Genomic DNA, 24,555 nt, shown 5'->3' on the forward strand with positions numbered 1-24,555 from the left:
TTACAAATTGCACCAAATCCACACAATGGAAACACAAAGTAGGAAACATTTCTGGTTATGCATAAAAACCCTCAAACTGTGTCCCTTTTACCTGTGCAGAACTATTCGCCAATAGTCAGTAAGGCTTATCATGATTTTGTTACATTCAGTCAAAATATTTTCTAACGATTACTTTGTTTCTCTCGCAGGTTACGTGGAATGCACATGTGTCCTTTTAAAAGGGGCTGAAAATTGACACAAACTTCTGGTTCTCCATCTCATGCAATGGCTACAGGACTAAAGAATGTGGGCCATGCTTTTGGTGGCCCAACTTCCTCTAAAACTTTCCAGACCACATCTGTTATAGTTGATGACGACGATGACGTAGTCTTCATTGAACCTGTGCAGGTGCCTCAGAATGTACCAACTGGGGCTCTGAGAAGTGCTGGGTTTTCTTCTACAAAAGAAAACCACAGGGCAGACTTGAAATCACACTCTTCTTCCAGCAAAGATTTAGATATTAGCAAGTCAATAATAAGTGAGACAATCATCATTGATGATGAGGAAGAACCTGAGCCAAGTCGTCGTGTCCATGACAAAAATGCTTCCACTTTTACCAATCGCAGACTCATGGACTCCAACAGATCGGTTAATAGGGATTATCCATCTTCATCCAGCTTCTCGAGAAACAAACCAAGTGCTGGTTTAATGAGTTCTGGTATTACTACTGAGCCAGACTCTGAAATACAGATCGCTAATGTCACCACTTTAGATTCTGGGATAAACTCTGCAAGTGATGGACACCATCAGACTTCCGAGAGTAGAGATATGAACCTGATGATCACACATGTCACATCACTGCAGAATCCTGGTATGGGAGAAGTGCCCAATGGATTGCAGTCTAATTTTGGTGGCCATGTACCGAATTTTCCACCTTCACTTACCTCACAGACCAAGTCTACATCGGGACCTTATAATCCAGGAAGAATTAATGTTGGTGGTGATGTCTTTCAGAATGGGGAATCCGCAACACATCATACTTCTGGTTAGTGTTAAAGGATAAATAACATGTAGTAGTAATTATGTATGTTGTGTCATCAAGTAAAAATCATTCATTTAGGCCCCTTTCCCATATCAGTTTTTTGCTATCAGTCGCAATCCTTTGAATTTTGGAAAAAAAACGGATCCGATGACTGATGCTGCCGGATCCGTTTTTTCTCATAGACTTGTATTAGCGACGGATGACCTCACTTTTCATCCGTCGTTCACCGGATCCATCGAAAATTGTTTGTCCGGTGGCCGGAGACAATGGACAAAGTAAAGTTTTTGTTTTTTTTTGTGTTCGTCGAAAAAACGGACAGCGACGGATCCGCCGTCATTTGCTCGGACGGAAGCCTATGGGCGCCGGATCCGTCAAATGACGGAATCCGGCGACTGATTCCGCTTATTTTAACTGAGCATGCTCTGGTCCAATTAGCCAGATCCCTTAGTCGGATCCGTCGAAAAAACAAATCAATTACATCAGTTTTTCACAATCTGCCAAAGGATTGTGACTTACAACAAAAAACTAATGTGTGAAAAGGGCCAAAGAGATATGTTTATTACTCAAAAAGGTGCACCACCAGTCATCTGCTCTTCAATGTGTAAATTCAAGTGGCTAACCTGGAAAGTGTTATCCTCCGATGAGATGATAACTTCTAGATTCAGAGGAAGTAAATTTTGTTCCCCCTTTCAATGGAGCTGCAGTGGAGCATGTTCATTTTTACAGGACTGTGCCGGAGAGAGCCGAGCACCGTAATCGGCTGTGTCCCGCAGAAAACGTCTCATCTTTTATTAGCCGTTTACCAGTTCAGGACTGGGCCATTTTTCCCCGGCTTCGTGGTTAGGCACATTTTCGGATTTCAATATGCATGTTCTTTCAATGGCACTAAAAAAAAAATGATATACGTAGAATTTTTTTTTTCACAGTACATGGGGATTGTTTTGTCATTTTAACATTCCTATTTTTTCTGATAGCGGGAAAATTTTAACAAAAAAAGGAATACTATAGGAGTAAAAAAAAATGCCAGAAGAGCAATGGCAAAACCGCCAGTGACTGGCAAGCGCAGTGGGTGCGATAGCATCTTAAAGATGTCTTGTGCACATACCCTTACAGGGGAACCTTCAGCCTGTGTAGCAGAGCTGACTGGGTCTCCTAGAACACAGCACTGCCTGCTTCTTCCCTACACCCTGCGATCACATGTTCACTGGGTTCAGAGAAGGAAGCACTGTCAGTGCTACTGCTTCCTAATCTGTTTCCACAAGTACCGCTCAGCACTGTCTACACCGAGATGGAGAAGGTAAACGCGATTAGCCATGTTTTTGTTCTCTGTCAGCCGCCAAGAGTAATATGTGGTCTGCTCAGTCATTTATAGTTTATGGGCAGCCCAGAAATAGTTAAAATATGAGCACTTTGTTTAATGAGGAAAGACAGGTTTCTATACAAACAGCTGAACTGTGAGAGAAAATGTTTAATAGTTACTTTCTCTGAAGATCTATAGCACATTTCTGATTAATATTGCTGCCTTTTTGTGACCCCTCTCCAAAGATTGAGGAAAAATGTCAACCTATGGCAGACAGCTGTGTAAAAGGTGATTTGTATGGAGGTTTTTGGATCACTGTCAAATGCTGTAGTTAGTCTTTTTGGACAGAACGGTCTCTCATCCATGAAAGCTTTGATTAGACCACAGATCAGAGCAGTGATTTGTGGTTTTAACTTGGGTCATTGTTGTTAAGATGACAACCTTCCTAAATGTATAACTATTTTTTTGGCTGGATGGCAGACACGCAATGATGGCCCTGCCTCTCATGACTCTTTTCTATAAGCTGCATATTGTTCCTCCTCAGTCTGCCCTAGACAGCTTTATAGACTACTTCTCGATGTTTAGATGATGTATAGAGCAACCATTGTAAGCACCCAAAATCCTTACAACAAATCCCCTTAAGGCTATGTGCACACGTAGGAAATGTGGTGCAGAATTTTCTGCACTAAATCTGCATCTCCTGGCAGAATCTGCAGGTGCGTTTTTTGTGCGTTTTTTTTATGCGTTTTTTTTGTGCAGATTTTACCACTGTGGATTTCTATTATGGAGGGTGCAGAAACTCTGCAGAACTGCACAAAAGAAGTGACATGCACTTCTTTGAAATCTGCAGCGTTTCTGCGCAGATTTTTCTGCACCATGTGCACAGCTTTTTTTTTCACATTGATTTACATTGTACTGTAAATCACAGTGCGTTTCTGCTGCAGAAAAATCTGCTGCAGTTCTGCACTAAATCTGCATCGTGTGCACACATACCCTTATAGTAATAATTATCACTTATTTTAGCCTTTTCATCTGAAAGTGTAAATATAGTTTTGAAGCTTGATGAATGAATCCTGTGCATGTTACTATTCTTGTTACACATTGGCACATTTGTTGAAGGAAATCTGTCACCAGCAAAAAAAAGCTACTTAATCTGAATGCAGTATTATCTAGAGCAGGGGTGGGCAATTAATTTTCCCAAGGGGCCACATGAAAGACTGTGTGACTGTTGTGGAGGGTCAAACCAATAGGCTGAAATTAATTCTGCTCAATATTAGCATAATAATTATAATGTATCTCTTACTGTTGAGAAGAATTAAGTATGCTGACATCCCCTTATATACTGTATGAGACCGCACACAGCCTCCCATGTGCAGTGTGAGCCCCCACATAGCTTCCCATGTGCAGTGTGAGCCCCCGCATAGCTTCCCATGTGCAGTGTGAGCCCCCACATAGCTTCCCATGTGCAGTGTGAGCCCCCGCATAGCTTCCCTTGTGCAGTGTGAGCCCCCACATAGCCTCCCATGTTCAGTGTGAGCCCCTGCATAGCCTCCCATGTACAGTGTGAGCCCCCGCATAGCCTCCCATGTTCAGTGTGAGCCCCTGCATAGCCTCCCATGTTCAGTGTGAGCCCCTGCATAGCCTCCCATGTGCAGTGTGAGCCCCCGCATAGCCTCCCATGATCAGTTTGAGCCCTCGCATAGCCTCCCATGTGCAGTGTGAGCCCCTGCATAGCCTCCCATGTGCAGTGTGAGCCCCCGCATAGCCCCCCATGTGCAGTGTGAGCCCCCGCATAGCCTCCCATGTGCAGTGTGAGCCCCCGCATAGCCTCCCATGTGCAGTGTGAGCCCCCGCATAGCCTCCCATGTGCAGTGTGAGCCCCCGCATAGCCTCCCATGTGCAGTGTGAGCCCCCGCATAGCCTCCCATATGCAGTGTGAGCCCCCGCATTGCCTCCCATGTGCAGTGTGAGCCCCCGCATAGCCTCACATGTGCAGTTTGAGCCCCCGCAAAGCCTCCTATGTGCAGTGTGAGCCCCCGCAAAGCCTCCCATGTGCAGTGGGAGCCCCCGCATAGCCTCCCATGTGCAGTGGGAGCCCCCGTACAGCCAAACATCACATACACATGACAAAAACCACACCACATACTTGCCTTGCTCCTGTTCCCCTGGCGCTCTGTTCCTGTCTCCGGTGCACTGACTCTCTGCAGCTGATTCAATGAAATGATGTAATCACGTCAGCTGTCACAAATGCTGATTGGTGGAAGAAGGGCTGCCGGCCCCTCCTCCATCAATGTATTCTCCACTGTCTGCATCCAGAGGATGCTGAGAGTGGTGATAGCGGGCGGGGGAGGGCACTGTGCAGCCCATGGGCCACTGTTTCAACCCTTTAGGGTACGTTCCCACGGTCTGTAAACACTATGGGTTGGACGCCATGTACATCTGCAGCATCCAGATGTTACAGCATAGTGGATGTTGCACTATGTGCACCGACGCTTGCAGCTCACCCGCTGAGACAGACATGTGGCACATCTTTCCAGACCGCAGCATGTCAATTTATCTTGTGGAGATGCAGGCCTCCGCAAGATAAATGTCACCCATACAATGTATTGGACGGGGTGATTCCGCACAGTTCAATGAACACATGCAGAATAACCTGCGTTCAAAAGCCGGCAGCACTTTGGACACGGCAGACGTGCTGTGTCCAAAGCGCTGCAGATTACTGACCGTTGGAGCGTAGCCTTAATGTCTTGATCCGCAGGCCAGACTGGAACAACCAGAGGGCCTGATGTGTGTCCCGTGGTCCGCACTTTGCCTAGATCTGACCTAGAGGCAAAGTCTTTGATTCCAGCGATTTTGATTAAAAACTTTTTATCTGCGGCAGATCTAGCCTTTCTCTGTCTGCTGAGCCCTGTATAACCCCAAACCACTGATTGGCGGCTTTCTACTGTGTACTGTGCAAAGCTGCCTATGGAGGGTTGCACTACCTGGCAGCAGGTTTACTAGTCCTCTAGACATAATCTCCTGCTGATTAAATCTATGATTTTATAAAAACTACAGCATGCAGCCCAGTAAGGCTACTTTCACACATCAGGGTTTTTGTTTCAGCCACAATCCGGCAATTTTTTGAAAAAACGGATCCGTTTTTTTTTTTTTTTTTTTTTACACCGGATCCGTTATTTCCCCATAGAGTTATTAGCGCCAGATTGTGCCTTTTGGCCAGACGTTTCATCCGTTTTTTTTCCGGATCCGTCCTAATAGTCGTTTCCGGCGGACGGAGTAAACGTCCACTGCAACGTTTTTTTGTCCGGCGAAAAAAAACGCACAGTGACGGAATCGGCCAAAAACACATGAAATGCAGATGTGAAACACTGAATCCGGCGCCCGGATCCGGTTTGCAAAGCATTTTCCGTACAAATCATGCAGATTTTCCATTCTGGGGTCTCTGTGTCTCTGTCTCTCTCGAACCAGGAAGTAAAAAAATCCATGCGCATTAAAGAAGACCGGATCCAGCTAAAACAACGGATCAGTTTTTCACAATTTCCGCCGGATCCGTTTTTTTTACGAATTGGCCGGATTTAGCCTGAAAACAAAAAATGGATGTGTGAAACTAGCCTTAAGGTACCGTCACACTAGACGATATCGCTAGCGATCCGTGACGTTGCAGCGTCCTGGCTAGCGATATCGTCCAGTGTGACAGGCAGCAGCGATCAGGCCCCTGCTGTGATGTCGATGGTCGGGGAAGAAAGTCCAGAACTTTATTTCGTCGCTGGCTCTCTCGTTGACATCGCTGAATCGGCGTGTGTGACACCGATTCAGCGATGTCTTCGCTGGTAACCAGGGTAAACATCGGGTTACTAAGCGCAGGGCCGCGCTTAGTAACCCGATGTTTACCCTGGTTACCATCGTTAAAGTTAAAAAAAACAACACACTACATACTTACCTACCACTGTCTGTCCTCGGTGCTCTGCTTCTCTGCTCTGGCTGTGAGCGCCGGGCAGCCGGAAAGCAGAGCGGTGACGTCACCGCTCTGCTTTCCGGCCGCTGTGCTCACAGCCAGACCAGAGAAGCAGAGCGCCGAGGACAGACAGCGGTAGGTAAGTATGTAGTGTTTGTTTTTTTACTTTAACGATGGTAAACATCGGGTTACTAAGCGCGGCCCTGCGCTTAGTAACCCGATGTTTACCCTGGTTACCGGCATCGTTGGTCGCTGGAGAGCGGTCTGTGTGACAGCTCTCCAGCGACCAAACAGCGACGCTGCAGCGATCCGGATCTTTGTCGGTATCGCTGCAGCGTCGCTTAGTGTGACGGTACCTTTAGTGACACATCACTGGAATTGGGTTATCTGCCCCTACATCATGCAGCTCACAGATGGGGTAGCAAAAACCTGCTGACAGATTCCCTTTAATTTGTACTTTTGGTCCAGAGCGTTTATCTGCGTGATAGGATGAAAGCTGCAGATCACTGGTATCTCAGGAACAGGACTGCACTGAATTATCTTCTGAAGTCCTATAGATAATGAGTGATTTTAAGGTACCTTCACACATAACGATATTGTTAACGATATCGTTGCTATTTGTGACGTAGCAACGATATCGTTAATTAAATCGTTATGTGTGACAGCGACCAACGATCAGGCCCCTGCTGGGAGATCGTTGGTCGCTGAATAAAGTCCAGAACTTTATTTCGTCGCTGGACTCCCTGCTGACATCGCTGGATCGGCGTGTGTGACACCGATCCAGCGATGTCTTCACTGGTAATTAGGGTAAACATCGGGTAACTAAGCGCAGGGCCGCGCTTAGTAACCCGATGTTTACCCTGGATACCATGCTAAAAGTAAAAAAAAACAAACACTAGATACTTACCTACAGCTGTCTGTCCTCCAGCGCTGCGCTCTGCACGCGCTCTGCACGTCACCGCTCTGCTTTCCGGCTCCCAGACAGTACAGGAGAAGAGCAGAGAAGCAGAGCGCAGCGCTGGAGGACAGACGGCTGTAGGTAAGTATGTACTGTTTGTTTTTTTTTACTTTTAGCATGGTAACCAGGGTAAACATCGGGTTACTAAGCGCGGCCCTGCGCTTAGTTACCCGATGTTTACCCTGGTTACCGGCGTCGCTGGAGAGCGGTCTGTGTGACAGCTCTCCAGCGACCAAAAAGCGACGCTGCAGCGATTCGGATCGTTGTCGGTATCGCTGCAGCGTCGCTAAATGTGAAGGGGCCTTTAAAGATCATTTTACAAAGTGGTGCACGTGCAGGGGCTATTGCTCCATTTAAATGGGGGCAAACCAGATCCCGGCTCTCTGGATGGGTTGGAGTCCCGCTGGGTTCCTCAGTTATCACCTCTACATTGAATTGGTGATAAGGTGCGTTTATGGTTTTTTTTAAAGGATAAACCCCTGCAGTTTACTGCTTCAGTCCTCTTCAGCTTCTCTATCACACTAGTCTTTGCTCTGATTTGCACTCCAGTCAGTGCACATAGCAGAATGACCCTGCAGACAGAGGAAAGCCTTCTGATAAAGTAGTATTAAGGACCTGAGAGCAGGGCGCTTCCGGCCTCCCTGCCTGTGTTATGCATTAGACGGGATCAGTGAGAAGGTGCGCCACCCACAAGGTTGCAGCCCGCTTCTATTGAAAAATGGAGTGTAAAACAAAGGTTTTTAGATACTGACTTTTATAAACCATCTGAAATAAGTGAACACATACCTATGAGGCTGTGTGCACACGTTCAGGATTTTTTGAATTTTTTTAACGTTTTTTTCGCTATAAAAATGTGAAAAAAACGCATACATATGCATCCCATCATTTATAATGCATTCCGCAATTTTTGTGCATATGTTGCGGGTTTTTTTCTGTGAAAAAAACACATCGTGGTTAAAAACCGCAGCATGTTCATTAATTTTGCGGATTTCCCACTATATTATTGCATTGGGAAATCTCCGGGGAAAAAAACGCAAAAAATCCGCAAAAAAAAAAACAACCGCATGCGGATTTAAATGTCCTGTTTTGTTCAGGAAATTTCTGTAAGAAATCCTGACATGTGCACATAGCCTAACTATATTATTTTACAAAGTTATATTTTTGGTGATCAGTACTGTTCAAGAATGCTCAATTCATGATTGTTTCCATGTAAATGGTGCAGATCATCCGGCGAACATGTGAAATGCTCGTTCATCAGGTGAAATGATCCTTTGTGCAGCAGAAAAATCATTGTTCTCTGCAGCCTATATATGCTCATGCATGTATTATAGATCGCTCAGTGCACAGCGTTTACTTGGGTCTGTCTATATAAACAGGCTATTAATCGTTTGCTGATTGCGGACATTCTTTGGAAGCAGACTTTAAAGGAAACCTGTTACATGGAAAATGCAGTTCAATCTGCAGTCACCATGTTGTAGAGCACGGGAAGCTGAGTATATTGATATATAGCTTTGTGAGAAAACATTCAGTATAAACTGTGTTTTCATCATTTAAACCTGATTGTTCTAGGATCTTCAGTCCGGTGGGCGGTCCTATTAGTGACTGACCGCTACCACTGTATGCACTCTTAGGCTGCCGTCACACTATCAGTATTTGGTCAGTATATTACCTCAGTATTTGTAAGCCAAAACCAGGAGTGGAACAATTAGAGGAAAAGTATAATAGAAACATATGCACCACTTCTGCATTTATCACCCACTCCAGGTTTTGGCTGAGAAATACTGATGTAAAATACTGACCAAATACTGATCGTGTGAAGGCAGCCTTATACAACGAAATCTGCCAGAAACCGCAGGGATTAAATGATTAAAACCCAAGTTATACTGAATCTTTTATCACAAACTATATATCGCTCAGCTCCTCCTGTTCTTAAGCGTGGCGCCTGTAGATTGGACTGCATTTTCACGGTGACCGGTTCCCATAAGGAAAAAAAAAAGTGAAAATTGCCCGGTGACGCAGGACACAGCCAGCTGCACAATTTGCAGGACCGTCTGTAACTTCGTCCTGTGCATGCGCCGATGAAGCCGTGGTGTGTACATTCAGCTTACTGTGCATTCAATAAAGGAGAGCTGGTGCTGCAAATCATGGTACTCATGCCCACATGGGCGCGATAACATAAGTGAGTCGATTAGTCTGGGGGATTAAAAATGCCCACTGACTTGCATATTCCTGGCCAAATTACCGTAAATGATTTTAAGGAAAGTGAAAATGAAAGAAAAGGGTCTTTTTGGAAGCCATATACAGGGTGGGATGAAGACACAGGGAAGCTGTCAGATTCCCTTTAAATGGCTGCTGAGCGGCAAACATGTTATTAATCTGATGACATTTATCACCACTATCATATTGTGTAGTGTAGATGTAGCTTAACACTGCACATTGCTGGTTTGTGTGGTATCCAGCATGCTTCCATCTTCTTCCTCAGGGTAAAGTCGTAACCATAGAAGATGGGGAAATGGGGTCATGACTTGCATGCTTAAATCTGTTAATATACAAAACGCCCTGGTATTTTTTTTATTTCATTTTAGATGCCTGGATATCGCAATCTGCATCATTTCCTCGGAACCAGCAACCTGGCTTGGATACCATGTCGCCAGTGGCTTCCCTTCCGAAACAAGTCTTGCAGTCTTCATCACAGCAGCCCTCGAAAGCTGTAAAAGTCACTTGTGCAAACTGCAAGAAGCCGCTCCAGAAAGGGCAGACTGCATATCAGCGGAAAGGATCCACTCATTTGTTCTGTTCCACTACTTGCTTGTCATCCTTTTCACAGAAACCAGCTCCAAAGAAGCTCTGCACTATGTGCAAAAAGTAAGCCACCGTGGTATAAACGTATTGTAGAGGACCGTGAGAAAGCGCAGAACAGGAATTGTTTAAAGACATTTTTGGGCCACTTAAGCCACGATCAGTATATTACCACAGTATTTGTAAGCCAAAACCAGGAGTGGAACAATCCGAGGAAAAGTATAATAGAAACATATGCACCACTTCTGTATTTATCACCCACTCCTGGTTTTGGCTTACAAATACTGGGGTAAAATGCTGACCAAATACTGAACGTGTGCACGTGGCCTTAAAATAAAATAAAAAAATGCCTTTAATGGTGTAGAAATGGAATGAAAACAAAGTGATACCTTATCAATCAGCCAGTCCAGCCATGTGACTACTGTATAAAAGTGTTGTCCAGCCACTTTTAATATATCAGAGGCCACTAGAAAATAATCTATTGTTTGAATCAGGTTTAGGCCATGTTCACACGTTGCAGATTTCCCTGCGGATTTTTCTGCACTAAAAACCGCAGCTCTTGGCAGAAAACGCAGGTGCGTTTTTTGGTGCGTTTTTTGATGCAGTTTTTAGTGCGGTTTTTTTATGCAGTTTTCTCTGCAGATTGTCTGTGTGTTTGCTAGGAAGTTTTTTTGCTAGGAAGTAAGGGTTAAAATGGCTGAAAATACCCTAACCCTAGTTCTAACTGTAGTGGGGGGGGGGGGGGGGGAATAAATTCTTTATTTTATCATTGTTACTACCTATGGGGGTGATAAAGGGGGGGGGGGGGGGGTCATTTACTTTTTTTTTATTTTGATCACTGTGAAGTTATCAAAGTGATCAAAATATGCATGGAACGAATCTGCCGGCCGGCAGATTCGGCGGGCGCACTGCGCATGCGCCCGCCATTTTGGAAGATGGCGGCGCCCATGGAGAAGACAGACGGACGGACACCGGGAGGCCCGGTAAGTATAAGGGGGGGGGGGGGGGGGTATCGGAGCATGGGGGGGTGGGATTGGAGCACGGGGGGACAGCCACACTCCGCCCACGCACTTCCTGCTGCAGCGGTTCTGCACCACAAACCGCAGAAAACCCGCAGATATTTTTTCCGTCTGCGGGTTTTACTGCGGGTTTGACCTCACAATGGAGGTCAATGGGTGCAGAACCGCTGCAGTTCCGCACAAAGAAGTGACATGGTCCTTCTTTTTTACCGCAGCTATTCAGCGCGGCTTTTTTAGTGAATTTCCGCAATGTGGGCACAGCGGTTCCTGTTTTCCATAGGGTAACATTGTACTGTACCCTGCATGGAAAACAGCTGCGGACCCGCAGCGGCAAAATCGCGGCGGTTCCGCAGTTAAAAACGCATGGTGTGAACATGGCCTTATGTTCAGAGGTTGTTTCAACTTCTTAAATGTGTAAAATTGCGAACTTTATAAAAATGATCAACTTGGCAATTTTCCTCTTATTAACAATCCTCCGTTTTCATGAGCTGAGACACTGTAAAGTTTATAGTGTTCTACTTGTTGCCTAGTTTGCCGGCCACCGCTGCATTGTTTCCTAGTCAGGGAGCGTGCAAGCAAAGCTCTGAAGCTGGCTGCACTGCTACCTGCAGCATGAGAGCGCATTGTGAGGGCAGCAGGGCCGCCAGGCAATATCATCACACAATGAAAAGGAACAGCTCTATACAGTAGAGATCACAGGATGCAGCACTCCCAAGAGGTGATATCACAGCTCTCCTCCTCCTCCCTCCCTTCACAGTGACATTTGCCCTGCTTAGAAAATTCTGATTTAAAAGGGTTTCCCGCTACTAGGACAAACCTTTCTCTATCGGAGTGTTTTCCCTTGTTGTGCTCACCTGCGGTACCAGCGCCATTCCAGCGTTGTTGGCACACTCTCTTCCAGTGCTTATGTGATGTTGTAACGTCGTTTGAACCCTGCACCCAATCAGCACTGGCTTCACTGTATCCAAATCCGGCTTCCTGTTGATGTTCGTCCTATAGCAAAGACAGTTAAACCATTGCAGATTGGGCTCAGGGCTCGCGTGATGTAACAACATCACTTAAGCATCGAGAGAGCAGGCGTCATCACCGCAGGTGAGTAGCTATTCTTTTATAGGCGCAAACCATGAGATTGAGAAGGGGTTGTCTGAGGGGAGGATAAACCCCTTTAAGTATTCCATTACAGTCCGGGTCACAAACAATCTGCGGTCACTGCGGTTAAGGTCAACGAGTAGTAGGATTCTATTTGCTTAGTGGCCAGTGTGTATTTTAGCATGTCATATATACAGTCATAACGCAAAAATATTTTATTTAATATGAAATCCCAAGTCTAGCAATATTAATTTTGCAAAGCATTGAATTTTCTAATCATGACCTTACATTTTAAATCATCGTGGTAATAAAGCAAACCTAAACTGTATACGTAGGGAAACTGCATTATTCCCTCACTTATAGTCCTGGAATTGTCACTTCTACTGACAGGAAGAATATGAATAAGGTTATGTTCACACGTTGCCTTTTTTGCAACTGTTTTAAGCGTTTTTAATGCAAATTTTCAGCTGCGTTTCACAGTACAACAAAGTCTGAGGTTTCAGAAATCTCATGTACACACCTTGTTTTTTTTTTTTCTCTCTGACTATTTTGTCAAGAGCTGCGTTTTTGCAAAATGCAGCATGTCACTTCTTTTAGCGTTTTTTTGCATCGTTTTTCACCCATTGAAAGCAATGAGTAAGTGCAAAAAGCGCAGGTATCGGGTTTTGCTGCGTGTTTGGTGCCAAAACTATTTCCTAACTTTCAACGTGCATGAGAGACAAATGTACACTGACAAATACGTGGTAAAAGCTCAGCAAAACCTGCTTTTTTTGATGTTGCTTCTTTATTGCCAAGAGAGCAGGTTTTTGCGTGCAGGAAAAAACGCATCAAAAACGCAACATGTAAACATGGCCTAAAGGTGAAAAGCAGCACGGGATGTTTATTGCTGTTAACATGATACAGACCATGGCATTCATGACGTGCCCTTCAGCCCATTCCTGAGCCTGGTACATTCTGCCACAAAGTAAAAAAAAAAACACTCCAGATGTAAATGCTGTGAAACCAGACCGGATTTTCAATAACTTTGAGAGAGTGCTTAATTTTTATCATGAAATATTTTTCTAATATCAACTTTGAAAACTTTCTACCCACTTGAGTGTCGTCTGCATGTTGAGATGTCTTTATGTTTTTATTTCAGAGATATAACAACAATGAAAGGTACAATTGTTGCCCAAGTAGATTCAAGTGAATCCTTCCAGGAATTCTGCAGTACCTACTGTCTGTCATTATACGAGGACAAGCAGAACTCTGCCAAAAATCAAAACAAGTCCAGGTGCACGATCTGCGGCAAACTAACTGAGGTACATCATTTATTTCTTTTAAAGGTGTCCTCCATTACTGGATAATCCCCCTTTTTAGCTGCTGAAATGTCCTCACCCTACTCGCCTTTAGGACTGCTGACGTTACCTCACAGTCTCTCCTTGTGGTCACCTGACCTAACTTAGTAGTCCGTCAGAGCGGACGTCCGCTGCTAATCAGTGGCAGATAATTGGCTGCAGCGGTCACGGTGACATAACAATACTATATTTCTGCCAGCGGAGACCACGCCAACATTGCTGGAGCATTGCCAGGCCAGGCAGTCTTGTGCTGTTGTGTTTTTTTTTTTTTGTCTTAGGCTACTTTCACACTAGCGTCGGAATCTCCCCGTCGCAATGCGTCGGGCAGAGATTCCGACGCTAGCGTTTAACGCACTGCACAACGGAGGCAGCGGATGCATTTCTCCGACGCATCCGCTGCCCCATTGTGAGGTGCGGGGAGGTGGGGGCGGAGTTCTGGCCGCGCATGCGCGGTCGGAAAAAGCAGTCCGTCAGGAGCAAAAAACGTTACATGTAGCGTTTTTTGCTCCCGACGGTCCGCCAAAGCACGACGCATCCGTTGCAATGCGTCGTCAATACAAGTCTATGGGGAAAAAAACGCATCCTGCAAGCACTTTTGCAGGATGCGTTTTTTTCTGCAAAACGACGCATTGTGACGGATTGCAGTTAACGCTAGCGTGAAAGTAGCCTTACCTGGGGTATTTTAGCAGTTAGGAGGAGAGGGGTGGAGTATTGGACAACCTCTTTATAATCCTGAAACCGTGTAAGTTCACAAAAATATGTGCTCGGGTTACCCAATAACGTTCCTGAATCACAATTGCCTTTTCAGTACTTTCCTTAACTGTGACTGGTGGGCGCCATCACAAGGATGATGATTTTTGTGTGTTTTGTTCTACGTCTTGCTCTTCCACAACTTGCAGTTCTTAATCAAACCTGTACAAAAAGAACTAGAATATTCATGATCTAAACATTTAAAGGGAAACAGCCATGAAAAGTCTTTTAAAAAAAACATTATCTACTTGCCCTCCAAAGCCTATCGTTTAAAGGGTTAGTCCTCAAATTGTAAGTTCTTTATCCATGCGTTATGGGATAAATTACTGAGCCTTAGGACGAAGCTTTCGAACCAGTCGTCTTCAGCAAAGCAAAGGTCCCCACGTTCAAACTCTGTTCCATTCATTATCTATTGTACTGCTCTCATCTATAAGGGAGTGACTTACAATTTGGGGAATGACCCTTTAAATAGCATGATCCTTTTTTAGCCAGTCATTGGCTCCTGCAGATCTATATTCACTAGCTTGTGACCAATTTTTCACTAATTGGTGTTCAGCTATTTATTCTCCATTCTTTGACGAATGGGCTGTGTGTTGCGGTTTCTATAAAATCAATGTTTTATCAGCGGGAGATTATCATTACAGGACTAGGTGTCTCGTGCCTCCTAGTCAACTGCTCTGTGTAATCCCGCCCCCACCACTGATTGGCAGATTTCTGTGTACGCTGACAGAAATCTGCCAATCAGAGCTGCGGGCGGGGTTATACAGGGCTCCACATTCTGAGCACGGCCATATCTGCAGCAGAGAAAACTGATTGAATCAAAATGCCAGCAAGTGACACATCGCTGGAATCTGGGTCTCTGCCTTTACATTATGCTGCTCTCAGATTACATGGTAATAACCGGGTGACAGATTCACTTTAATTGCGTTTTTAGGGAGATGTGCTGGTACCAAACAAAAATCAGTGATTTCCCCCAATCGTACAGTGAGGAAATATCCTAGCATTATGCCAGTACTTTTTAATATCTGAATTTGTAGATTGTGAGCCCTCGCGGGCAGGGTCCTCTCTCCTCCTGTACCAGTTGTGACTTGTATTTTTCAAGATTATTGTACTTGTTTTATTATGTATACCCCTCCTCACATGTAAAGCGCCATGGAATAAATGGCGCTATAATAATAAATAATAATAATAATAATACCCATTACATCCTCCGAACCTTGACATGGGGCAACATGGCTTGGTTGGTTTTGTAGGTTGTGGTTTTGTGCAACTCTTAACGATGTTTCTCTGGTTGTGTACTTCCAGATTCGTCATGAAGTTAGCTTTAAAAACATGACACACAAGCTGTGCAGCGACCATTGCTTCAACCGCTACCGGATGGCCAACGGCTTGATCATGAATTGCTGTGAGCACTGCGGTGAATACCTGCCAAGCAAAGGAGCTGGAGACAATGTCCTCATGGTCGACGGCCAATGGAAGAGGTTCTGCAGTCCAGCCTGCCTCAATGAATTTAAGCTGGTAAACTACTTTGTTCCCCACATGTACTACTAGAAAGGAAAGACAGTTCTCCATTGTGATAGTCTGCACACACTGCTATGCAATTTGTACCAGGCGCCTTTTTGATACTGAACATGTGAAACAATGAGTGGGAACCTGCATTAACTGTTTTCCAAACACGAGGGACCTGGTGTTGCCTGTTCACCAGCCCCAGTTTAACATTGACTCTCAGGTCTGTAAAAAAAACAAACAAACAAAAAGATGCTTGCAAGAAGAGTTACTACTAAAACCATTTCTATTGACAATGCCTACTCTTCATTTGTTATCCCTGCTTGTAAATTTGACATTAACCATCTATATTTATGGAACATAGAGGCAATGACCTACCATCTTTGTCTTTACCAATGCCTTTTTTTTTCCTATTTCAATGTTTTCGGCAAAATCACATTTTGTAATTCTCTCGTGAGTATTTATTGGAAATCTGCATCTTGTTGATTGGAAATCTTTTCTTTTGGTTTTTGCAGTGCTACCCTTTGTTGCATGTTACAGTTAGGCCTGGTCAGTAGACAGGGGAGCAAGTCAGTGTTTCCAACTCATTCTGACCACTCGAGCCCTTAACTACATTAATTAGCTTTAACCTATGAGAATTGCGTGTGTGTGGATGAAGGGATGACATCTACTTAATGTTCATTTTTGAGGGTTTTTTTTTTGCTTTAGAGTTCATAATATTTTCCAAGTAGTATTGGTATGCTTGGTATTGCAGCAAAGCTCACTAAACAGGGTTCTAATAGTGCGACAGGTTGGATTTTTTCCCCCTGGTTGTTCCTCTTGCTTTCTTCTGGCCTTTCAACATCACAAGTAATGTACTGGTTTGTGAAGTGACACTCATGTCTCATGAAGACTGCCCCTGCTTGAAACCAAAGCCATCCTGGCAGTCACCTGATCGTCTCAGGTCCGGTTTCTGATACTCCCACCCAGTCCCACCCCACCACCCCCCGTTAGTGATGCACGAACATGGTTGGATAAGGTCTTACCTGAGCATGCTCGTGTGCTAATAGCATCTTCAGTGTGCTAAAAAAAAATGTACGAAAGCGTGCAACTGGATATATCACGGCTGTTAGACAGCTGCATCACATGCAGTGATTGCTTGTTTGTTAGGCAGTCCCTGCATGTGTTGCGGCTGTCAAACAGCCGTGAGACATGCAGGCGCGATGACTTGACCATATTATTTGAGCATGCCGAAGTCACTCTGTTAGCACCCGAGCATGCTCAGATAACACCTTAAGTACGTTCACTTGTTATTCAAGCACATTCACTTATCATTACCCCCCCAGGCTTTATACTTCTAAGGAGACTGGTCCAACCATATGTGACTCCTTGCAGCGGCTGCTGCGGGAAAAACATGGCATGATATGGTGGCCCTGGAAATAGCTGTCCACCATTGACGGCAATTGTCATTGCAAATCAGCATGGTAGAGAGGGAATTGTGTGCCAACTACTGTCTTCCAGCAGTTCTCTAAAGTCTATGGTTATATAGATTTGTATAAAAAAATGTAATATTACAATGTTTATTTTAGGTTGCATACTAATAAAGATGCTTTATCTATAGTTTTTAGTGGAAACTATCATATACTATATTCAGTGTGTGTTCAGATTAGAACATTGACTATATTTAAAGGGATCTTATTATCTGATTCATACTTGCCTGTGTTGTGTCCTGCTTACGTTGGACACTAGGTATGGCATGCATCAGACACCGCCTATGCTGTTGCAGCCATACTGCGATGTTACGGGCACAGTGTTCTTAGCAAGGCTGCCATGCACTGTGTCCTGGCTGACAAGTCCTAGGCCACTAGCCGGTTGCTTCTTCAACCCTGCTTCCAAAGACTGACAATTCTACCCATATGTATGGAAAGATCAGGCCCTGGGGATAAGCCACCGGAGACTTGCCTCAGACTAGTCCGCTTTCACCCATAGTACTGACTGACTAAAGTATGTTTTTCTTTGAAACGCAGCCTAGAATAAAACCTACATGGTGGCAACAGCCTGACTGTGTCCTCCTCCATGTGGTTCGGGCAGCATGACTCCTGTGACGGGGCTCCCTTTAAAGCACATCCTATAGAATGTGGTCTTGCTGAATCCATATTTCTTTTGAGAGTTTTGCAGGATGTAGACCAAAAATAGTTGTGGTTTGTTTTTATAGGTTAAGTCTTTCTGGTTTTATATGTTCTATTTGTGTAATCGTACATATATTTTTATAATTACCCTAATCTTAGATACAGTTTAAAGTAAAAGAACAACAGATCCATCTGTTCTGCTCCGGTGTCTTGCATTGTCGTATCTCAAGGTGCCCGTATACATTGGATAAGATGACCAAAATGTCCGACTTTGACTCTTAACAAATGTTAGTTTGGTGATATGAACAAAGTTCACACTGCTGGTTTTGCACATTAGATTTTTTTTTTTTATCTGACGATCAGCAGCGGCTGTGTCATCAGCAGAGTATGTCCAGTAATGGCTGATGCGGCCAGAGTTTTATTTTGGGATGTTGATGAGCTATCACTCATCTGCTCATTTTTATCTAATGTGTATGGGGTCTTTATTGTGTGGATCCAAATCACTATTAACAAAACTGACTAAAATCTAAATATGGGCTTGGATGTGGCTGCATTGGTGTGAATGGCGACTTGCATCCATACAGTGACCCTACGTCAGCAGAACTCGGACTCGTGGGGCACAGAACGGCTGTAGGCATCAAGGTAGGCTACAATCTATGCACTGGTAACTCCACAAAAACAGCTCTTTTCTTTTCTGGGTCCTGAAGGGTTTCGATTAAAGGGAACCTGTCACCCCCAAAAGAAGGTGAGCTAAGCCCACCGGCATCAGGGGCTTATCTACAGCGCAGGCGTACTTTGCCCTGCTGAGGGCAGAGCAAAACACTGCAGTGCGCAGGCGCCGGGAAAGGTCAGAGAGGCCCAGCATCTGCGCACTGCAGTACTTTGCTCTGCCCTCAACAGGGCAGACAAAGTACTCCTGCGCCGGAGTCACATCATGAAGACATCTTTCAGGTTACAGAATGCTGTAGATCAGGGATGTCAAACTGCATTCCTCGAGGGCTGCAAACAGGTCATGTTTTCAGGATTTCCTTGTACTGCACAGGTGATAATTTAATCACCTACACAAATAATGAGTTGGTGATTAAATTATCACCTGTGCAGTACAAGGAAATCCTTAAAACATGACCTGTTTTCAGCCCTCGAGGAATGCAGTTTGACACCCCTGCTGTAGATAAGCCCCTGATGCCGGTGGGCTTAGCTCATCGTCGATTTTGGGGGTGACAGGTTCCCTTTAAAGTAATGCCTCCTCTCCACCGCCCTTATCCCGCCTCCACTAAATTAGGTCTTTTCATTGTAATAATGAGTCAAGAAATGCGAATACCAGATATAACTTCTTGTTTATCGTCAAGGTATTTTTTCTGCACTCCTTTTAGACAAATGTTCTTTCCTATAATATTTATTTTGCTTGATTTTTTTTTTGTAGATTTTGAAAGATTGCTATCAAACACTTGATACTCTGTTCTTTACGCAGGATTCCATATTTTGCAGTTCGAGGTTTTCTGTGCTGAAAAGAAAAGTTTGTACTCACTGATTACAAACTGACAAATTGTTATAGTGCAAAATGCTCACACTGTCATGATTCCCCTACATTCACAGTAAGTGGGGCAGTCACGGGACTATATCTGTGCGACTTGCATACCTCACCATCACGTACCAGCTGGAACTTACTGCCATCCTTCTCAATACAACATGTAGTGACCTGGATGACAGTCTAGTCGGTATGTGACTGCAAAGTATTGAAATCGCATATATGTTGTCACGTGATTGCCCACTCACGCTGTGGATACAGGGAAATTGTGACACTGTGCGTATTACATACTTTCACAATTCAGCAGTTTGTGACTACAGACTTATCAGACTGCATCATGGTGTGATGCATCTATGACCCCTGCAGCCTGGCCCTGGTTAAAATTTGTGTATTTAGTAGAGCAACATTGTGTAAAGGGGTTGTCTTGCCTTAGCATGACGGCAGACTTGTGAACCCTCACGTCATGTCAGGATTGTCTGATGCCAGGAGCGAGGGGTAATGTGACTCAGATTCCGCGATTTTTATACTTCCGGCCACATCGACTGTTTCCGGCCTTGCTCAATACTCTTGCATTGAGCAAGGTTGTGCCAATAAAGTTGGCATGTGACCACGTGTATCCAAATCACATACTTGTGGTCACGCCTCTACCGGCAACGGAGAATCCTAACAGTGTGCGCTGTGCCCGCGATATGAGGATTCACACATCTGCAGTCTTGTAGCCTAAGCCCAGACAACCCCCATGAACCTTTTCATGTCTCAGTGAATTCTCATTGTGTGAAAGGAGACGATGTTTTTGTAAGTATTTTGCCATGAGCTCACAAAAAAGATAAGAAATTGGAAAACTTATTATAATGACTTGAGAAGTTCATTCCATGGCTGCTTTTTATATTTATACACACAGCACTTCTGAAAATATTTGCCTTAATTTTGACCAGTTTTACCTCAAGGAGAATAAAGGGTACTATGTAATACAAGGACGACTGTCAGTCACTGAATATGAACACCCACTGGACTCCTATGCATACAAACACGCCAGGGTTGAGAATAAAATGCAAGATGTACTGAATAGTTTCCCAAAAATCTATATATCATCCTTTGTTAAAAAAAAAAAAAAAGTAATTCCCACCGTAGCAACATTCCAGACTTAATATTATGAAATTAAGATAGTTTCATATTGTTTGCTTTACTGTTTTGTGAAGATTGATATTTCATATTTTCTTCATACGTTGCCTGATGACAGCTTAGTGGCATCTGAGAGCTGATGCATGCTACCCGTGGATTAGGCAGCCTGTATCGGGCACTGGCTGCATGGTTTCATGGTATGTTTGACTCTTTAAACCCTCCAGCATTTCAGAGAGAGAAAAAAATCCGCGAAAATCCACCAGGAACCGAGCTGAGCCCCCCACAGAAGACTAGTCAGACAGGCGGGTCCTTGGCAGGTTCTTCTCTCCCACTGCACTAGGCGGGTCCTTGGCAGGTTCTTCTCTCCCACTGCACTAGGCGGGTCCTTGGCAGGTTCTTTTCTCCCACTGCACTAGGCGGGTCTTTGGCAGGTTCTTTTCTCCCACTGCACTAGGCGGGTCCTTGGCAGGTTCTTCTCTCCCAGTGCACTAGGCGGGTCCTTGGCAGGTTCTTCTCTCCCACTGCGCTTAAGTAACAAGTCTTTTCATATAGAAACATGAAATATAGAGCCAATGTCTGATACATGTATTAGCTTGGGGTGTGCGGTACAGTCCATAGAAATACAATGTATCACTTATAAACGCTACTTAGAGTACTATAACAGTTTAATTTTTATTTCATAAATCAATAGTACACCTGAAAATGATGAACTTTGTAATATATGTTTATCAGAGAAGTCTGCTAATGTCTCCACCAGGACTGATCATTCATGATCAATATTCTCAATTCACGGGTAAAATCTGTATTCAGTGAAGACAGAAATGTTACTGGAGGAACGAGGAGTCCTCTACATGGGAGATGGCACTTGGTAATGTGACATTCCGTCTTCACTGAATACAGATTTTTTTTTTTTTTTTTTTTATCCGTGAATTCCAAATTTTGATAATGAAAGCTCGGTCCTGGCAGAGAAAGAAGCAGATTTCTTCAGTAAGATATATTACAAAGTGTCTCATTTTCATGAGTACTATTGATTTATGAAATAAAAATGTAAAGGAAGATTACACTTTTTTAATTCAGATCGTGCAGCAAATACATTGAGGGATAAAAAGCAATCGCCCCAACAATTGTTTAGGATTATAGATGTTAGGCTTCCCGAAAAGCACTGCTCTCTGGTAAGACGTTACTCACATCTGCATCGAAAGCTCTTATAAAACCCATTGGACCCTATTAAAGTTAGCGAGTCTTTTTAAAGTATTCAAGTGACCTGTGCCGGGCTGTTAGGTTTTTATGTCCCAGCACAGGAAGAGAAAAACTAACCCAAGTGTAGGTTTAACGTTTGATATGAAGCAAGAAAACGTGTAAAAAAAATTATATTTGACGTTTTGTAAATTGTTCCAAATAACTTTCTTTAAAGCTTTTTTAGGTAAATCAGGAGCATAGTATACAGGTGGCATTTTTCATATTTCCAGGGACTTTGGTAAACAAAATGTAGAAGTGCTAGAAAATCTAGTAAGCTCGTATGTTTTTGTAGCTTGCCGTTCTGTCACTACAGCTAGCGCCCGCCAAACCTGACCTCTTTCCTATGGTTGCTTAGATTCAAACCATTAATATTTTACTAAATGTTTTAAACTGTGTAAAACTTCTTTAGAAGTTAAAATGCTATATAATGTTGGGTGTTCAGGGATACTTCAATATTGTTGGCAAGCAAATATAGCATTGTACATGTCTGTTAATCTCTGTTCTGTTTTATTAAAAATCTGTTTGTTTAAAAAGTGTTGCTGTAGTTTATTTTGGTTCATATTTAGTTACATAAAGACACTTGTTTTCCATGAATTGTCATAGTTCATTACTGTGGGTACGGCCCTACATAGTCGCTGTGTCATGAAAGTGATAGTAGCTTTAAAATAGATCAAATTCAGTGCAAAATTTGTATTTTTTATATTTTTAGAGTTGTGCAGCCATTAAGTGTAAGCCATAAGATTACGCTGGACATGCAATAATCCATTTATAAGCTACTGCAAACTTAATATGAAGCACTCTATTATTAAAGTACAAATAGCGACGTCTCGCCTATAGTTAGACTTCCTAGCCTTCATCAGCCTCCTTGCTCCCACTCAGACACAGATTTTGTCTTAATGAGCTAAACAATGGACTGTTTCCTTAAAGGGATTGAAGTTCATTCTCTGTCCTCCGTAGTACATGACTGCGGAGGACAGAGAATGAACTTCAATCCAATCTTGCAGCCAGCGGGTAAGGAAAGGGTGAATCAAACACCCGAAAACCCCGCCCCTATGGCTGAAAATTGTTCCCTCCAAATTCAGGTGACAGTCCCTTTAAATCCTGTGTTCCTTTAAGACTTGAATCTAATTAAAGGAGTCCACTCATGGAAACCCCCATATTGACCACTGATACGTTTTTTTTACTGACCTCACAAATCAGACAATAGCATCTCTCAACTGGTGAAAATGCAGCAGTACACTACAGCTGACACCTCGCTGTATCAGCCTTGATTAGTTTTGGCACCAACCATGGCTTTTAACCCCTTAGATGCTGCTGTCAATAGTGACTATGGCATCTAAATGGTTAATTGTGGGGGGCTCCCTCTTCAACACACCCTGTGATCATGATTGTGTGGTCGTGATGTTGTTCATGGCCAAATACCGGCCTTAGTCTGCGGACTACAGTAACCTGTTGAAAAGTTACCGACATTTATGTGGTAAAAATAACATTTTTCCATCTATCATGTCACTTTGCAATAATTCCTGAAAAGCACCTGAAGGGGTTAATGAACTACCTGACAGCAGTTTTTAATATGCTGAGGGGTGTTGTTTTTAAAATGGTCTCAATTTTGGGGATTTTACAACAAACAGGTCCTCCAAAGTCACTTAAAAGCTGAATACCATATATACTCGTGTATAAGCCGAGATTTTTGGCACAATTTTTTTTGTGCTGAAAATGCCCCCCCAGCCCAGTCACGGTCCAAAAAGCCAGCGGGAGAGAGGGAGGAGGCTGAGCAGCGGGTGACAGGAGCCGGCACAGTGACAGCTGCAGCCGCCGGCTAACAGAAGAGGTCATACTCACCCTTCGTCACTGCATCTCCGTTGTCCAGACGGCTCGGCTCTCCTGTGCTCAGCGGTCACGTGGTACCGCTCATTAAGGTAATGAATATGGACGCGTCTCCACTCCCATAGGTGTAGAGTGCATATTCATTACCTTAATGAGTGGTACCACGTGACTGCTGGTGAGAGCCGTCGGGACAAATGAGATGCAGATGCGAGGAAGGGGTGAGTATGACGGGGAGGGAGGGGGGCAATGTCAGCTTTGCATACAACCAAGGGAAAGGGGGAGCTGAGCCGTGCGGTATCGGGTGAGCCACATGCCAGGACAGGGATGAGGGGGACAATGCATACCCGGTTTATACTAGAGTCAATAAGCTTACCCAGTTTTCCGTGGCAAAAGTGGGTTCCTCGGCTTATACTCGAGTATACACGGTAAGTCCCCAAAAAAGTAAGTTCCGTAAGTTTCCTTGAAAAAATGAAAAATTGCTGCTACAATGTTAAACATTCCAACATCCTAACAAAATAAAATGAGACTTTAAAAATGGTGCTGATGTAAAGCCGACATGAGGGAAATGTTATTTAATGACTATTTTATGTGGTATGACTGTCTGGATTAAAGGGATAATCAAAGTTTGAAAATGACAATTTTTTTGAATTTTTGGACAGATTTTAGTTATTTTAATTAGCGCAGAAAATATCGACAAATGTACCATTAACATAAAGTACAATGTGTCACAAAAAAAAAAAAAAAACAATCTCAAAATCGATGAGATCTGTTGAAGTGTTCCTGAGTTATTACTACATGAAGTGACACTGGCCAGATTTGAAAAGTTTGGCCTGGTCACGAAGGGGTTAAATGCTATGGCCGCCTCCTGGACTGGTGCCGTTCTAGCGATGTCTGCAGCTGCTGGAACTCAGAAGGCTGCAGCTAATCAGCGGCCTCTGAAAGGCTGCAGCGCTCCTATGACACAAGTCACTCCACAACATCCTTACAACTGTGCCCG

General features: G+C 43.9%; 1 protein-coding gene across 1 annotated transcript in view; it reads left to right on the plus strand.

Annotated features, from left to right (window-relative positions):
* The window catches only part of ZMYM2 (zinc finger MYM-type containing 2), a 122,427-nt gene that overhangs the window by 57,080 nt on the left and 40,792 nt on the right, over positions 1-24,555 (plus strand). Inside the window, exons 2-5 of the mRNA XM_069759095.1 lie at positions 189-1,024; positions 9,820-10,099; positions 13,280-13,442; positions 15,534-15,746. Coding sequence (XP_069615196.1) covers positions 265-1,024; positions 9,820-10,099; positions 13,280-13,442; positions 15,534-15,746 — 1,416 coding nt within the window. The 5' untranslated portion in view covers positions 189-264. The remainder of the gene's footprint in view (positions 1-188; positions 1,025-9,819; positions 10,100-13,279; positions 13,443-15,533; positions 15,747-24,555) is intronic.

The sequence above is a fragment of the Ranitomeya imitator genome, chromosome 3 (assembly GCF_032444005.1).
Source record: "Ranitomeya imitator isolate aRanImi1 chromosome 3, aRanImi1.pri, whole genome shotgun sequence".
Taxonomy (NCBI): domain Eukaryota; kingdom Metazoa; phylum Chordata; class Amphibia; order Anura; family Dendrobatidae; genus Ranitomeya; species Ranitomeya imitator.